This window comes from Corvus cornix, chromosome 3, assembly GCF_000738735.6.
Source record: "Corvus cornix cornix isolate S_Up_H32 chromosome 3, ASM73873v5, whole genome shotgun sequence".
Taxonomy (NCBI): Eukaryota; Metazoa; Chordata; class Aves; order Passeriformes; family Corvidae; genus Corvus; species Corvus cornix.
Genome location: NC_047056.1, coordinates 20,913,624 through 20,932,912, shown reverse-complemented (window position 1 = coordinate 20,932,912; position 19,289 = coordinate 20,913,624). Strand labels below are relative to the sequence as shown.

The 19,289-nt window shown below is 37.6% G+C and overlaps 1 protein-coding gene across 1 annotated transcript in view; it reads right to left on the bottom strand.

Moving 5' to 3' along the window:
* USH2A (usherin) overlaps positions 1-19,289 on the bottom strand; it is a 387,802-nt gene that overhangs the window by 84,373 nt on the left and 284,140 nt on the right. The window contains 7 exon segments of the mRNA XM_039569529.1: positions 2,451-2,649; positions 4,462-4,616; positions 5,209-5,406; positions 6,264-6,474; positions 8,800-9,023; positions 14,205-14,426; positions 17,385-17,553. Of these exon segments, the coding sequence (XP_039425463.1) occupies positions 2,451-2,649; positions 4,462-4,616; positions 5,209-5,406; positions 6,264-6,474; positions 8,800-9,023; positions 14,205-14,426; positions 17,385-17,553 (1,378 nt within the window).

The window sequence follows — 19,289 nt, the reverse complement described above, 5'->3', positions numbered from 1 at the left end:
ATTTGGTCATCAAGTATTCTTACTATCATTTCTTTTACTAAAATAAATATCAATTATCTTCCTTGGCTTTGACCTAAAAATGATTGATCCTATGAATTGTTGATAAAGCCTCTTACTTGGGATATTAACTTTAGTGTATTAAAAGGGGGGAGTTGAGAAGAATCCTTTCTATAAACCCACCTGCTGCTGCTGAAGAGGGCACTCTTGGCTTTCTTTTACAATCCCCCTAATTATTCCCCTCAGTCTTACCCCTCTGCCCGGCCCCACTGCAAAGCATTAGCAGGCCCATTTGTAAAGTAGTAGTAACACAAAGTGAAACAATGCCATAACTGTCATCCAAATTGTTCTGTACAGGGTACTGGAAGTGTTCAGTAATAAATGATATAAAAAGGTCTTTTATTGACAAGCTGCCATGTGCTGTTTGCATTAGAGAATATGAGAAGATGATGGCTGCTGCCCCTAGGTCCCAGTGGCATTCAACTCAGTGAGATAGCAGAAAATGCTTCAGTTTGCTTAAAGCATTGATAACACCTCTAAATAATTAACTGAGGACTTCCTGTCTTCAATTACTTAATGCTTTTTTTAACATCTTGAGAGGATTATAAGCAATTTATGGATTTCACATGATGAGCACATTCACCGCTATTCCCACAAAGCATTTGTGGGATCATGTTTCCAAAGCTTTGATGTAATTAAAAATAAGCAGCAAGACAATGGTGCCGTGGCAAGGTGCTAGCCTTCACGTCTGCTATTTGTGAGACCCGAGATTCAAAGTCTCCACAAATACTAATGCTACAGCTTCATTAATGTTCAACTGTTGCTCAGGGGAAAGCAGGCAGTTTTGGAGAGGAAAAAAAAAAAAGAAAAAGAAAAACCAAGGATAATAGGAAAATCGAAACATACATCCACAGGGAATAAGACAAACAGTTCAAACATTTGAGATTATGTATGAAGTAAATTTGGTTCTTTTATCGTATTCTTTTAATTTAGAGAGCAATAATTACCCACATTGCTAAATCACTGTCATGAATTCCACATTATTACCCAAGGAAGCTCCTGCAGAAAACAGCACAAGGTTTGATTATGCCTGTCAGGAGGAATGATCACTTATTTCATTCCTGGCTTAACATGGCTGCACTGGACAGTGGCTCAACACGACAGGCAGACAAAAGAAAAAAAGATCCTTGCTTCTCAGGAATTAATTTCATTTCCTCTCACTTCCAACTGTAAGTATTGTTGGCATTAAAATGGAGCTACAACTGCCTTGGAGGAGCATGAGAAATATTTCAATGGGTTCGATAAATCACTCCTTGTTGGAATGTTCCTTCTTTACAGTGTAAACTTACAACAGCAATTCCAAAACATGTACCACCAACTCTGGCTAATATCTCATGTCCAGAAGCACTGAATATAGAGATAGGAGTAATACAATGATGATGAATTTCACACTTGAGCATGATATTGTCAAAGAGGAACAGTAATCTTGCTCCTCTGTGAGTGACTACAGCAGAGACAAACTCTTTTAAAGCACTACGGGATCCACCCTGACTCGGGGCTCATGCTTTGAGGGGTGTTTGAGAGTGCCATCTATGCTCTGGAGGATTTATGTGCCCTTAAGTCAGCTTCTGCTCTTTGGCCAGCTATCATATGGTGTGTACAACATATGAATCTTGAAATTTCCTACTCATGGGGAAAAAAACAGGGAAAAATTAATGCATTTGTGAGATATAAAAATTTGATGAGCAACCTGAGGTCAAAGAGTGAAAAAAAAGATATCCCATAATGCTTATGTTCCTGCTCTGTGTTTAATAGAAACATTTCTAAGAAGAATTTTGCTTTAGTGTAACATTCAGAAATAACTAAAAATTGGATATGTGAAAATAATACATTTGAGGTCTGAGCCAAATTTTCCCCCAAAATCCCTGGAATAAAGCTTCTTTCACCAAGTATTTAGAAAATGGCTATAAGCAACATATAATATTATAAACAGAATTTGGGATCTTTCCTGTTCTGTCTTCCTTCTTTTTTATGATCTCAGACATAAACTACTGGATCCCTCTTGATCATACACTGCTACACATCCAATACTGCACTACTGCACATCAGTGATGTTAAAAGAGAGAGTTGAATCTGTATGAAGGGATGGCAAGCCTACACAGAATATCTGAGTCCTTGAGCACACCGCAAAGCATGCATCTTCAATCAAGATGGATAGATTTATTTTAAAATTTTGAAATTAAATCTATTAATATTTTAACAAACAGCAGCTAGAAATGAAAGAGATTGAAATCCCCAGTACTGTGCACAGTTTGGAATGCTTTATCATGACTTTACATATCTTAGATTTTTTTTTTTTCAAAGTTTCTGACAAGTGGCATTTTTAATATATTAATACTGTCTTATATCTTAAGGACAGGGCATTAGCCTGTCAAAGAGCTCTGCCTCCTTACCTGACACAGTGTGCTGCATTCTGCCTGCAGCGTCAATGTATATAAGTCCTCTCCCCACTTGAGTGATCTGGTACTCTCTGATGATCCCATTTGGTTTCTTGGGCGCAATCCAGCTTAAATGTAATGCTGTGGAGTTCAGAGCACTGACTTCTGGTGGCTGAACACTCTCGGGGACTCCTTGGACAGTGACTGCAACTACCTGAAGACATATGAATTAAACAGCAATTTAATGTAATAGTACACTAGATACCATGATCAATGAGAATGTCACTTTTGTTTTAAAATGTTGTTTGGGCTGGCATATCATTACCAAGGGTCTGGAGAACTAGTTACTTTTTTCCTCCTGTTTCACAATGAAATCTGACCTTGAATACATCACATAAGTCTGTGTCTACAATTTATCACAACAGGTTCACCACGTTTTAGCTGCAGTGTGTGGCACAGGGTAAAACAACAAAAACTGTATTGCTGGAGAACTCTTGATAACTCTCTTCCATATGGTTTGTCAGTGTCTCTGCATTTTAACTGCCTGATTTCATATATTTTAAGCACCAGTAAACATGGGGCTAAGCCTCCATATATCCCATGCAATCTGAACTCTATTGTAGTTATCTGCAACTCCATACTATTGCAAGGAATCTAAAGACTTTGAAAGATAGAATAAGTTTGCACTTTTTAATCTCTTTCTACCAAAAAATAAAGGAAAAAAGATAATTTTCTACTGAAACATCTCCACTATCAACTACAGAAGAGGCATTTCCAAATTATACTGGTTTAATAAGTGAGTCAGGCCGTTTTCTCTTTGAGAATCACTTTTCTTTTTCTGTTATTACCACCATAAAGTATTTATATTATGCTGTAAATATAAAATGTGCCCTCTATAATATATTGTCTTAGTGCACTTGGTGGAATCAGTCCCTACTTGCAGACTTCAGTGTTTGCAACAGTAAACTCCTTAATTACAGGCAAGTGAAATAAGCAGGATTTATTATGAGGTCAGTGGTTGCAGCAACTGTGCCTACATAGCTCCCAGACCACAGCCCTGTGTGCAGGCAGAGAATGATCCACCTATCTTCATCCCTCTGCAGCAGTGGTTTTTATTTTAGACTTCTGGCTGAGATTTGCATGAATAAGAAAAACATTTAAACACCTGCAAATAAAAAAAATTCCATCCCACAGATATTATAATTACAAAACATAGTCATTACTCCCCACCTCTGCCCCACAGACCTTACCCTTGTAGTCCTAGAAATTCATTTTCATAGAGGAAAGAATAATATCATGAAAAAGACCTCAGTTAAGAAATAGTTTTTGCAAATGATGAATAAGGCAGGTACTTTGCAGAATAAAACCTAGAGCTGGTTAAATAGTAATGTTGGTAAAAGGCATCCATGATTCAAAGTGATACAAAAGGAAATGAAACTGTGAGAAAGGGAGGTAAGAGATCCTGTTTGCTTAAAACCAAAGCTGAGGCAGGTTGTACACAAAGGGACAGTAAAGCCTGAAGCAGGCACACACATGGAAAGCCAGCAAAGAGTAATATAGCGAAAGGAGGCTTTTCCACTGGAGTGGAAGAGTCAGAAGTTTGTTGAACAAATTGATAGACTATAACTAAAGCAGATGATCTAAGAAATAGCAAGAGAAGAAAAGGCTGTGGAACTCCTAGTGAGAAGCAAAAATTTAATTTCCCGGTTTAGAGAAAGCGCATTTTAATATTCCTTACTCTATTCTGCCATGTACAGCTTTCTCTTTAACAAACATCAGTTCCTACAGTGCAATTTCAGCTTTGCCAAGACTGAGATGCTTCTTTCTTCCTCCATTTGCTTGTATCAGCCTTGGGTTCCGAATACTCACCTGTCAGTAGCTGAATCCAAATCAGATTATTGATATTTTTTTCACTTACTCAATAATTAGCATGTCTTCAAATTACACCTTTCCAAAAGCATTTCTATGTTGCCGCACTGGCTGATAAAACCCTGGCACCAGTTTCCATGAAGCCCACTTCACCAACCTTGCTGCTGTCTGTGCAACCAGCCACAGTGCAGGCTCGCAGCTGGTAGGAATACTCTCGGTATGGCTGGATCCCACTGGTGTCTGTGAAGCTCATTTCCGTTCCTCTAAAAAGCTCGATTCCATTTCGGAGGATGATGTAGTGAATAATAAGACCTATTGCAGAAAGAAAGTTTTCCCTTTTGTTAGCTGAGGGATCCTGTGTGATGGGATAATACTCAACTCTGCATACAGAAAACATCCAATGAAATATCTACATGACCACAGTAGCAGATAGTCATTCTGATTAAATGCTCAATGTCAATTACAAACTACTTTCCTCAGGATCTGCATCAGCATCTGAGTAGATCCCAGTTTTTATTGAGAGCTCTCCCAAGTTTTCTCACAGTTTGAAAATAATAGGCAAGATTTACTGAAATAAACATAAGCACCACCACCCCTAACCCTGAATCCTGAAATACTTTTTAGGATGATTGTAATTTTCTGATCATATTTACACACTTATTATTACAACTGTTCTCAAAAGAGGCTTTTTGGCACTTTGTAAAGACATACTAAATAGTCTTCTGTGAAGAAGACTCTACTTTTATTTGCAATGAAAATTATAGCAACCTAGAGCAAAATCTTCGTGCAGAGCTTAGGAATATGAATACCTCAGTGACAGGGACTAATTAAGATATATTTTGTGATTTTGGAACACTGTCAGTGGAATGATAGAACAAACACTTTAAAAAAAATATATCAGTACCATTTGGTTGAAGTGGTTCCTCCCAGTTCAGAAGTATCATGTCTTCCCGATTATCTACTTTAGCCCATTTTGGTGGACTTACACCCTGTGGCACATCTTGCTTAGTGACAGCTCTGCTAATTTCACTGAAACCTCTTCCATAGCTATTCCAAGCAGCCACCCTGTACTCATATGTGACAAAAGGTTCAAGGTTCACATCTAGAAAAAGAAAGTTACATATGAATGATCTCAGTCTTATTTAAAAAAAAAAACCACACTTTTTTTTTCTGTGTTTAAAGACAGATATAAATGGATGTCATTTCTTTAGTCATGGTCATTTTCAGATACAGCAGTACTTTTATCAACTCTTCTGAAAGCAGGTTTAGACATTATGTACTCACTAAATTTTGCTCCTTCCATTTTCCCGAAGTCTCTGTCCTGATTCACAGATTACTTCTTAAAAGAATTCTACTTCACTACAGTTCATAGAATCATAGAATGGCCTAGGTTGGAAGCAACTTCAAAGACCATCCAGTTCCACCCCCTCTGCCATGGGCAGAGACATCTTCCACTAGAGCAGGTTGCTCAAAACCTCATCCAACTTGGTCTTGGACACTTCCAGAGATGGGGCACCCACAACTTCTTTGAACAACCTGTGCCAGTGCCTCACCATCCTCATCATAAAGAATTTCTTCCTAATATCTCATCTAAACCTGCCCTCTTTTAGTTCAAAGTCACTCCCCCATGTCCTATCACTACCTGCCCTTGTAAAAAGTCCCTCTCCAACTCTCTTGCAGGCCCCCTTAGGTGCTGGAAGGTGCTATAAGGTCCCCCTGGAGCCTTCTCTTCTCCAGGCTGAACAACCCCAGCTCTCTCAGCCTGTCTACACAGGAGAGGTGCTCCAGCCCTCTGAGCATCTTTGCAGCCTCCTCTGGACTCACTCTAGAAGATCCATGCCCTTCTTTACATTGCCTCACATTTAATTAGGATATCTGATAGCATTCAGGCCATCTTTTTCTCCAGAGCAAATTAACTGTACTAGCAAATGACCAGCCTGGTCTGCCACTTTTCCTTACCTGTAAATGAATACTGCATTGAACCTCCTGTGTAGACGGTCTCCTCTTCTGCTGGACACACACCTGCTTCTACCTCAGTTTCTGGAGCACTCTGTGAACCTTTTATCCACGCGCAGATATTCTCCCTAGGATCAAAGTCACACTTCCCACACTGTGCTGTTTCCTCCATAGATAAAGGACAGAGGACATTAGCCTTGCATTCTTCTTTCACCTAAGGAATACACGGGCAAATTTAAACATATTTCCCGCATCTTCCTTTCTATATAAATGCTTCCATTAGTATTTCTCTATCTTTATCCAACACAAAACCAGGATACCATCTTGAGGACATTGATATTTCTAGCATAGGGGAGACCCTTTCAGCCTTTGGCCTGTCTATTGTCTTTGATAATTAATGCTTCATAATCCTTTCTAAAATAAACAGGTTTTTCTTTTTTTAGGGTCCTTGGATGAGAGCATCACAAAATTTAAGTACTGGAAGCACAAATGACTGGATCTGTTGAAAACAGAAGAGTCTAGAATCAATGAGAACAGGATTTTATCCAAGGATTTGAACATTCTGTTCCTGCAAAGGCCAATACCCTGTGGCAAATCAGTAGCAAATTCCCAGCCCCTCACACAGCTTGCCAAGTACACAAGAGGGCTCTGTGCAAGTCCTTCGCAGCTTTTAAGGCTGAGAACTTTATTCATGGACTATAAATCATGTCTTCTGCCACATCACTCCTAAACAGAAGCTTTGCTGCAATAAGAGGACCTCTGCAAACATAAAGATGTAAGATTTAACCCATAAAGAACAATTCACTGAAATATACACTGAACACCCAGAACTTTCCATTAAAATTCATGAAATAATATTTTTGCCAAACCATAAGCTAGAGAGCAATAATTCTCATAAAATATAGGTTGCGGCAGAAAGAAATGTACTGCCATATTTGCAACAGATATTTCTGCCCATTAGGTCATAAAATTCAGATGGAAAACCAAACAGATTATATCTAACACTTCCTTAATTCACCTATTGAAATTAGCTTCTTAGCTGATTAGGAACTTCAGCTAATTTAATTTCCCAAATTTGGCACTTTCCTGAAAATTACATTGTGCTAGATATCCATATAGGACGCAGGATGTAGATGGATTGGATTCCCATGTAAAGTAGCTCCAGAACCTGTCAGACTATCAGCCCTTTCACTGTTAGTAAATCTATACGTATCAGAGAGCCAGCATCGCTATCTCTTTTCTACTGTGGGTAAGTGAAATACAAAGCACTTCCTTTGTTTATACTTTATACCTAAGGCAGGGATCTGGTGTGTTATCTACCAGAATTCATTAACCTCTTCTCAGCCATTTTTTTGCCTTGCATAAACTACTAATACAATGCGTTGAGGAGCTGTAGCTGACTCATCACAATGCCTGGATTTTCTCTAGGAGAAAATTATTCAGTCTGAAAATGAAATTACATGAAAACCTTGACATGAAAAGGAGAAGATGTAAGAAATATTTCTGTATTAACTTATCAGATGAATGACAAAGATATAGGAACACCTGCATATGGCAGGATGGGGTCTGCTTTACTTTACTGGTAAATTCCATGATATCTCTCTGATTTCCATATTGCAGAATTCACAATAAACAACTCTTTTTTTCTCCCTCGCCCATTTTCTCTCTCTCTCTTATCATTAATATAAATACAATTTTATAAAAAGAATATATATATACATGTATTAGGTTTCCATCCTTTGAAATGTTCATTTCCTTAAACAAAAATTGTAATAACAATCGACAACATTTTTACAGCTCATGTATACCACCAAGATGCCAATTCTTGAAGATTTCTGTTGAATTCAACTTGGAATTGTCTCATGCTGATGCCTACAGTCACAGGTCACTCTTGGAAAAGACCAAATTAGCCATCCTGGCGTTTAGTTTACTCTGACATTAAAACAGAGTAAGAATAAACTATGTAATTCATTAGGTATGAAAGGACCTATCCTAGTACTGCTGAAATTTCTGCCAAAATGGCCACTGGTTTTCTGTAGGATCAGGATTAAGTCCATCATGAAATTGTCAGTTGCTTTTTTTTTTATTTTTGCCTTTTTTTTTTTTTTTTTTTGGGGGGGGGGTTGGGGAATCATGTCCTACTGCCTGCCCAAATTGAAATGTTATAGCATTTTTATACTTCAGAACTGGCCAGTCCAATTTTAATTTCCACTTAATGAACATCATCAGAAACAGTGGTCACAGAATGGAAACTGGCTATACATGTCAGTCTTGTTAGTATGCCAGCTTTTAGCCACTGTACTAATCTGAAGTGCTGGGCAACACTTCACAGAGGCAGCTAATCATTATTAATTCCTTTAGAATTCATTGCAATAACATCAATCATGGCAAACTCATTCGGTATTAATATGGATGTAATGTGAAAATGAATAATGCACACAAGAGTTTTTATATTCCTATTTTAGAAAAATAGTTATGAACAGTGTATTTCTCTTTCCATCATCAAATCAGAGCTACCGAGAGATTTTCTATCAATTACCTTCATCATCATTCCAGCTGAAATCTTGTCAGAGCAAACATATTTCAAAGGATTATATCCAACTCCATTACAGCATTCTTCGTTCCTTGGAATAAGTTCAGTCTCACAGCATTTCACTGGCACTTGGTCATTCTTTCTAACATGTGCTAGGGACTCACCACTGGAACCTGAGCAGCATATGGTATCTGACTTATTCACGTATTCTTGCCCACAACAGAACATCCCTGAAACGAACAAACAAATAAAAGTATATCTGAATATGAAATGAAAGTCAATAAATAAATAGGTAAGGAAGGAGAAAGCTCACAATGCAATATATCTTGGCATAAACCCACGAGCAATTGGAATTATGCAGATTTAGCTGAAGTGAGATTAAATGCAAACGTGAGGTGACTGAAGTAAGTATCCTAACTCCCAGACCTACTGGAAACAATCAAGAATTAGAGGAACAAACAGGGTCCCCTACAATCAACATTCACCACTCCTGAACATTTTTAAGAACTTGCTGTGAAATACCACACCAATGCACGAGGTGCAGCAGGCTGGAGATGGATTGTTGATGAAAATTTCTTGTAGAACATAAAAACTGAGAAAGTTTTCCATGTACTTTCCATTCAGGTCTCCTTCATAGCCCCCTCACATGGGCAGTCTTTCAACAGTGCATCTTAGCATTCCAGAATTTATCACGTATTTTATACTTTAAAGCAGGGGTTCATGTTAGGTACCTAGAACTGAATGGTCACTTGCAAAATACCCACAGTGAAGCTTCTGTCATCTAATACAAAGAATTACTCTTCAAGAAGTTGGTATCTAGATATAATTTGCATTTCTATAGTGGAATTGATAAGCTGCCAAAATTAATTCCACTGTCTTTTTTCTGGTTTTAATAATTTCATTTTTAAATTAAAAGCTCATCATAACCACTGCAATTTTCCACATATTCACACGAAATACCAGTGTTGAACCCAACACTACCTAAAGAAAAGGGTAAGTTTTAACGCAGAACCACACGCTACAAACTCCTCTATAATTGGCAATGAAATGAATGTTATTCCTAATTGAACTGGAAAGGTATCACACAAAAAACAGGGCTGTGATATACTGTTACATCTACAAAGTAGTTTGTGTTTTGACGTAATTTCTGTCATATGTTGGCATTTAAAACATGTGCAAGAGTGGCCACTTTTTTCACTGCCATTTGTTGCAGCAAATCTCTCTTAGAAGTCATACATAATGAAAATTAATCTTTGAAGGTATGATCCTGCTAAAGCATTCAGAACATTTCATTCCAATCACTGGAATGACTAAAAACGGTGATGTTACTTGCATACTTTACCTTTTTTCAGGGCTGGTTCTATTCACAGCAATCCAACTGTGATCACCAGCTCTTCAAGAGGTAAAATATTTCCTCTTGTTCACACCCTTTTTCCAAATTGTCCTAGGATTCTACCAATTTTAAACAGAGAATTAATGCAGAAAATGACTCAATTCAATACTAATAAGCAACTCAGACAGCCCTAAGGGACTTCTGACAGGCAAACTAAAATTTTGATAATGAACTGTTTTTCTATTGAAACAAACAAAGCTGTATTCTTTCGCTGTGAACCTCATCTTTGTTTAACTGAATTAAATTTTTCAGCCAAGATTTCACTCACATAACAAGAAGTGACTCCCTTTCTAGTTTCTTTGGTAAACCATTACTTCTTTAATTATTATCAACCTTGTTCCAGTGTGATAAATTGCTAATTACTTAATACCCTAATCAGCGTTCATTCTTTGCACAGATAAACTGTGACAGCGCCATTAATTTAAATAGTAATTTCACTTAATGGCCAGAACGGCACACCAGATTTTTATGCAGCATTTTCTGAAGACTGCATCCATCACTGCAATATTCTGACATAAAGATGTCTGACGTGCACTAACTCACTTAGGGAGAGCAGATGTTGCAGAGCAGAGTTTGGTAGTAATTCCCAGAGTGCATCACTTCAGCATGAATGAGCTGCAAAGGCAGAGGTAGACAATCTTCTGAAACTGCATTGCATAGCCTCTGACCTTTCCTTAATTTATCACATGTAGCACTTGACTCCTGAACCTTGACACCTCAAATGTACAGTTTTAAATATGCTCCAAGAAAAACAAAATAGGACCATGTAATATTGATGGATTGATTTGCTTTCTAAAAATCGCTTTATTCAATTGCTTAAGGATCCAGAAATTCCTATAAACCCTTGCTGAATTCAGCAAAATATCAAAATGTATGCTATTTGTTTGTAACTCAGTTGGAATGTGTGTGTCATATTTTATATATTTATGTTTCATAGGCATGCAATGCATTACAGCAAAAAGAAAATCCATGCGCTGGAAAAGATACTTCCTGCTAACACTGATTTCTGTCAACAATTATTTCATGTTCATCCCCAGCAACTGAAAAAATTTATAAACCTAGCTGAGTGATGAATTACTAATTTAGTAAATCTGCAAAACCAATGCTTTCAAAAGAGAAAAATGAGTATTAAAAGGCTTAGCCTTTGGAGCCAGAATAGAGGATCAACAAAACACAGAGCCAGTGTACATTGCAAACTACTCCAAAAATCCTTGGCTCACATGTGGGTATTGCAACTATTACAGATCAGGAACCACAACAGTACAAAGCATCATCTTTCATGAGTCTGGGATGTCAGTATAGAGGCATTAAAAGCAAAAAAAAATAAAAACGACAGAGAGAGAAAATCCAAGAGTGGTTTCAGCAGACATTATCCTTTATAGCCAGAAATAGAGAACTTTGGATAATCACACTGCAGCAGTGGGGCTCAGGATGTGCATGTACACCACTGCCAGCCTTTGCCGGTAGGTGTCTCTATGGTCACCCCATAAATAAGGCCAACAAGGGGCGAAAAAGGAAACCTAAGAAAAGAGAAATTAATAAATAAAGGGAAAAAACTACTTTGGGATGGACAAAACATCTCTTTTTGCAGGTCAGACTCTCTGGAAAAGGTATGCAATGGCAAATGAAAAAGTTCTATGATTCAAGCCCTTAAACCCACATTCAGAGCAAACCTGGGTCTAGACTGAGCAAAAAGACAGATTTTGAACTGGTCATGCAACAAAATGAGACTGCGTACAAGGCTTGCACTTTTAGTGATCAAGTTTTTCTTGTATGTCTTTTTTTGGAAGGACTTAAAGCTCTTAAACAAAAGCTTTAAATTTCACTAGATTTTTAGCTATGGCATTCATTGCCAAGTGCAAAACAGTGCTTCAGAAGCAATTCAGCTTTTGCATAAAGCCACCCTGTTACCTCTTCTCCTTTCAGACAATGAGATCAGCTTTCCAATTACCATATTCTTGCAAAATTCTACTTATCCATTTGCCAATGATAAGTAAATTATGTTTTTATGCAAGAGTATTTTTTCCATTAGAATCATTATAATAATTAGGATAGGGAGCAGGTAGATTTTTGTGCCTGGCTTGTGCATTTTTGTGATGTATTTAGCAAGGCTGAATTACTCCGAGAAATTAAGCAAAAACCAATTGAGCATGATCTATATGATATGATAAGAAACCACAACCTATGCTATACTTAATGCAAAAGAATATGATCTCTTTTCAACTGTGGTGCTAATTCATCTTTCAGACCTGTATTTGTGATCAGCTGTGTGCTGGCTCACAGCATAAAGTCCTCACAGAAAACCCCTGAGCGATGAAAAAAGCCACTGTTTTCTTTTTTAATAGCCAAAAAAATGTCATCCCAACCCATTCTTGAGAAAAAATAGTGTAAATGATTGAACGCTACAGGCTAAACATATTTTTAAAAGAGGGATATAAAGGTTTTTTAAATATATATATTTAAGGGAAAAAAAACTGTTAAGAATACATATATACTGAAATGAAGAACATAACTTTCATCCCAAGATACCTGTATTACACTCCTACACAACTCATCTGCCCAGAGAGAGCAGTAAAAACATAAACGCTACCCCAGCAGTTCTGTTCCAACAGCATCTGTTAATTCACTCCATTTATAAAATACATATTGACAAAGACAACTGAACTGGGACCAGGGAGATTTGATTTGGTGTGAGAAAGTCAATTCAATGTGATTTTGTTAAAGGGCTCCTGCAGGCAAATAAAAGAGTTTAAGTAATAAAGTACATAAAGAGATGTTTTATGAGCCAGCCCTGTCTTGTGGCAGCCGCGCAATGCGCGGCTGTGCAAGAGGGCCTTGCTCAAAGCTGGTATTGTGAGCATGGATGCTGTAGATCAAGCACAATTAGGGATCACAGGGAGAGGGAGCTAAAATCATGCAAGCAGTGCTGCTCACAGCATACACACCATGAGTCACCACCGGAAGGGAAGGATAGCATGGAAACCACAGAAACCATGTCAATGCTCATCTGATTAACTTGTACTGACAGCCAGCACCCAACGAGGATGCTCCTAATACCACAGCCACTGAAGGATCCAGGGAATACAAAAAATGAGCTGAAGACAGAGCTTATTTCTTGGGGAAAGGAAGAGTTCAGCCTTCAGATCTGGATTCTTAGTTATACATTAAGATTCTTAGTTGTACAAGTAGAGGCTCGAACTGGCACACACCATCTGTATGCCAAGCATAGCTGGTATTAAACCTTCACTATTTCTGTGTTTTGTAATCTGGCTCCCCTTTGAGACCACAATAGTTTCTGAAGTCTTTCTGTCAGGCTGAGAAAGCCTAAGGCTGATGGGGTATAATTGGTCTATAATAACCGTGGAAAGAAAAGACACATGAAAATATCTGAATAGGTTTTGTAATAATACCTCCAATCTCTGCCATCATATAGTCACTGAGTGTTTTACGATGAAGAAAGGTTCAGATTGTACCTCTGAATGACGGAGTAATTTCCTGTTGTTTGCAAGAAATTAATGGGATACACCAGATGAGCCAGGGAGTAGTGCTTGGGATTAGTTTTTCTTAGCCTATAGAAGGTTTACCCCCATGAAAGGGATGAACACAAGGGAGGGACATAGACCACCAAGCAGATAGCATTGCAATCTTCAGTTTCCAGGTGACTAACCCCACATTTCCAGAGCAAATGGAAAATCCCTGCACTGGGATGCAGGGTGGGATAAGGTGGTCAAGCTAACTTCATTGAGAGGGGACTTTTTCCTGACTTGCATAAGGAAAGATCATTCATTCCTTTTGGATTGTCTGGTTTCTCCAGCCCCTGCAGCTTTTGCACAAAGGCAAAGAAGGGTACTGAGTGCTCAGCATTTCGTAGTACAGCAAAATAGGTGACTAAAGTGCAACAACATTTGAACAAATTGACACACATACTTTAAACCTGAGTGTGTAACTTCTGAACAGCTGGTGTCATAAGAGATTTAGAAAGATTAAGACCTTTTTTTCTTGAGGACTTCTCACTTACCTGTGAGAGGTCTGTATGCAGTCCCTTTCTTTTCATCACCACAACAGACTGAGTCCATGCTTACGACCCTTCCACCACAGCACTGCTGATTGAAACTGTCATGCAGGGATCCACCACAGCAGATTTGATTGCCTGATGTGGAGTAAGGCATTCCCTGGCAGCAGGAGTCCCCAATTCCAACTGAAACTCTGTTTTCCTCTTCATTAGGGCAGCATACTTCTCCTGTCAATATAAGAATTCAATTAAAGATTTTATCCATTTATAGCTCTTGAAATTCCTGAGAGGCTTTCATCAGATAGCAACAAGTCTGGGTTCACACAGCTTCATGTACAGAACTTTCCATGTGAAAGCATGCAACCACTTGGTACTTTAGAATGCTATAAAAGTATTATATTCATTTGTAATAATGATTAAAGAAATGTGAATTCATTAATTCAGGCCCAAGACCCTGTAAGATATCAAAACACAAGCATGACAGAGACAAAGCTGAGAAGAGCAATGAAAATAATGTCTGTACATATGACAATTCTACAGCTGAAAGCGTTTTGCAGTCGCAGCTACACAGTAAAGAGAACACATTCTTGCTGTGTTTAACAGAACCATCAGCCTACTTATCCTTGACAAAAAATTTTCTTGTCTCCTTCAAAATCATCCCAAACTTGTTTTGATGAATTAATTCACAATGCTTAAAGCATTTTTCATGTTTGAGTGTCACTCAGGACTTCATCTCACAGAGAATTTAAGGATTAAACTCACTTTAAAAATTAAATACCACCATCACAATTGATGAACTTGGCTGCTACTTAAGCAAAATCTCAGCTTTTGCAGGAAAAGACCTTAGGATAAGACTGCCAATGAGACTGACACTGTAATGGTGGGGTGGGGTGGACTGGAATAAGCTATGGGCTATGAACAAAATACATACTGCTATAAAGGATACAAAATTTTTGATAAATGGTAACAGTTTTCATTAACTAGTGTCTGCACTTGATCTGATTGAATGTTCTAATATTTTTATATTATTTTTCTGTGTTCCAATGTTTTCTGTGGCTCAAATGTCATTTGGAAGGAGGGAGTGATTTTATTTTGCTATTGAAGGTGGGTAGTAGAGTCGATTGAAGTATTCTGATTCCTGAATGTTAATCAAAGAAATGTGTTTTGATTTTTAAAACTCATCTTTCTCATTTCAAGCAGTATCTCAAGTTCTTTTCTTATGGAAGGTTGGGAATTAGAAAGAGAGAGTTCTAAACTCAGTGCAGCTTTTGTTAGAAATAAAAATGTGCTGAGACTGTAACAGATGAGGGAGAACAGTGTTTTCCTTTCTCCCCACATTCCTTGCCAAAGCGGTGCCTGGGTGGTAGCAGCATTGTTTGTTCTGCCTCCCATCTTAGTTCTGGGAGGGATGTTTGCACTTCCTTGTGCACTACTGTTTCAGAAACTGAGATTCTGCCTTCCTAATTTGTAATCTTCATGCCTCCAAGCCCAGTGTGCTTCAGCACATCCTGAGCTATCGAGCTGGCCAAACAACATCTGGGAAATATGTATGCTTAGAGAGTTTCCTGTATAAATAACTTTATCAAATAATGTCAATAATAAACAAAAAAAAAAAGATGAGAACAAATTTTTAGAGTATAATAGATATAATCCATCTAGGTACTTCATCATATTTTCCTGCATTCCTCAGAAGCTAATTTAGTTGCTACACAGAGAAAGTATTAAAACACAGAATGTAGCTTACATCTGTTGGAACTAAAACTATTTTTTTTAAAAGAACTATTAGACATAAGACACAAAGGATCAGTAACCTTCTCATTAACCTCTCAAAATGGGATCCATTCCAAGCTAGGCTTGAAAATGTTCTGCCTCTGAAAACTACTATGCAGTCTTACCAGTTAATTGTTATCCTTATCAAAGAATGACCCACATTAACACTTAGCTTGAGGTTATTAGCATATTTATAAAAATAAAAAAGAAAAAAGTGACCAACAGTGTTCATGTTGCTGCCCTTTAGAGTATAGAAAAATAATACAGCAAGTATACTTAGAAAAAATTCGTTTAAAATCATATTCAAATATTCACTGTTTCATGCTTGTGGACTGCTGTCTGAGCAAGAACTACATTCAGACATAAGACATTTTGTTCCACTGTGCTTTTCTTTCTTGATGTAAACAACATTAAGCTAGTTAACACAGACCACTGGATGGGGACAGAGGTCACAGTATAATCTCTCCATTTCAGTGCATTGAGATTAATGAGGTCAGCAAAATACTCTTCTAGGGTTCTTCCATGTGATAGCATTTTTCTGATGACATCATGGAAGGCATTCTAATACTGTGATAGATGAATTACTTTTCAAAAGATCAGAACTTGGGATGTGCTGAATGTGTTGGCAAAATGTCAAGCATTTCTGAGCCTAGGGAATGTGTGCCAGCTTGTGAGTAATGGAAGCACTTTAGCTCCTGACCTGACAATTGTCTACAAAGAGTTATATGCTCTGAACACTGCCCCCACAAAAGGGATCTCTCCTCCCCCTTTTTCTCCCTTTCCCCGTCAACAACGACCCACCAACAAACTGGAAAACCGAACTCTGGCCAGTAACACAGAAGCACCGTTTTGGCAAACTTCCCAAACCACCCCGAGAATAAGAAAAGGATAAATTACCATCAAAGTTAATGCACGTGGGAGGTATACTTTGATGTGTAACATTAGTAGAAACAAAGGGTAGACAATGTAGAAACAAGTAGAAGTGACGAAATCCAGAATATCAACACCAAATGCTAACAATTGTTCCACAACAGAAACGGCTATGGAAAATCATGTGGGGTCAAGTCAAGCAGGGAACTAAACTTCACCACTAAATTGCCTGACGGTGTTCCTATTAAGCAGAACTGCCCTCCCCATTATGCAGCACTTACTGCAATTAAGTACAGTTTGGCATAAATTAGTTCTCTGGGAAATGACCCAATCATCAGGTTTCATCAATTAAGCCTTTCTTGTATAAACAGAGTGTACTGTGTTTAGAAGGCAAAGTGAGTGCAATTTTCACTGAACACAACTCTCAAAGGCATCTAGAAGTCTTGATAAATCTCACATTTATTGTTTTCATTCTCCTTGGTTTAACAAATATATCAACTTTGCTGTTTTGTTTCATTCAAGCAGGGGAAAGGAGCTGTGTCTTACCTACTAAAACTCTGGTGTAATAACCACCACAGCACTGATGTTTCGGTTGCACAGCATGTATCTGCCCACCACAGCAAACCCCTGGTGAATTAAGAATAAATGGAATGTACTTGTCCTCACAGCACTGGAAGCCAGGTTTATTGTCGTGCAGAATCCCATTACAACATACCTAGAAGTAGTAAAAAAAAAAAAAAAAAAAAAAAAAAAAAAGAGAGAAAATCAGTAAGGCAATATCTGTAAAACAGAACATAATGTGTTGTCTGGCAAAACAATGTATATGAAAACATGTATCCTAGTGCAGACACTAATATGACTGCAGTCAAATAAAATGTAACTTGGCTAAAATTCTGTGCCCTCCAGCATTATCAGACTTCAATAAACTACTGTGTATCTGACAGAATGCTGCTATTCTGTGGCCTTCAACCATACTGCACCTTAATAAAATAGTCCATTAATACGAATCATCTTCATGATTGCAGGCTGTTTAGTCTCTCAATGTGGAGTAGATTGCAATATGTGGATTTAGTCTACCATCACCTGACCCTTTTTTTTTTCTTCCCAATTCTTGTTTATTTTTTTTTTCGTCATTTATGATGAAACCCTTACAACTGAAAAACAGTATTTCCCAATATGAGCTCTTGGGTTTTCTTTCACATAAAAATAAGTGGAATTTTTTTCTCATAGCGCACGATTGCTTACTTATGACCACAGTTCTTCAGACAAGGTGATCTCAAGAGAATAGTATTTATATAAGAATTTTTTTAAAAATAAAATTTATATGGAAATGAATTTTGAAAAGGCCTTTTAACTGTGGACTTCTTTCTAGGTGCTGTCAAGAAAATTATATGCTTGAACAATCAAATAATTATTTATACACTTACTCCTGTGTCAATGGAGTAGCAAACTGAATACCCAGCAAATCACACAGCACAGTCAGTAGGATAACCATAAAAATGGTAAACTTGGAATCTTTAGTCATCGCAACTTATACCAGCTTCTTGCAGATAGACATGAAATGGAGTTGGCAGGAGAGCACAGATGTTAGAGCAGAGTTCCTCCTTTGTTTTCTTTTGAAATGGACCTCTTCCACTACTGACTTTCACCATGTCCTAAATCAGGTTAGCTTGGCAACAAAGAAAGGAAGTGTTCCTCTGAAGGATCTTTTGTTTACTTAGGTACTTTAACTACTACCTGAAAAAAAACTTTTAAAAATGTGTATTAATAGGCTCAGGGCATCTATTTTGTATTATAATTATAATGTTAATAAAAATATATACACACAAAATATTGTTTTTCTGATGTCATAAACTCTCTTTGACTTCAGATGGATGATGCTTTGTTTTGTTCACTTTTGAATGGCCATTATTCCATCACCCTTGGGAGTATTAGGTTAGGTTCTGAAGCTGCAATTTACAATACATAAACAACAGGTAACCCACAATTAACATGAGGTAGGACAGCAAAGGTTCCTGTTTCCTCATTATACTTTTAAGTTTTATAACCTTATATGCTTTGAATTGTGACACTTTTCAGCTTTTCCAGCACACTTTCCCCTTCAGCATCTGTTTTACACTACCAATGTATCTGCAATTTGTTCTTTTCTGTTCAGGAATTTTGTATCTCTGTAGGCCCTACTATATTATTTTGCTGTCCACTTTGTCACTGGTAATATAATCCAATCTATGAATTTAATTAACCTACTGTTCTTTCTTCCAGATCATTAGCTAAGATGTCAAATAAAAACTCTGCTTTACATCTCTTCCCTGGTTCCTAGCTTTTGGATATTTTGTAATGACTGGCATGCACTCCAGGCTGAGTTTTTCTTCATTTACAATTGGCTCCAAAGAAACCTAAAAGTTTACCTGGTCTCTCTGTATTTCCAAGTCACTTAAAAGCATTCTGAAA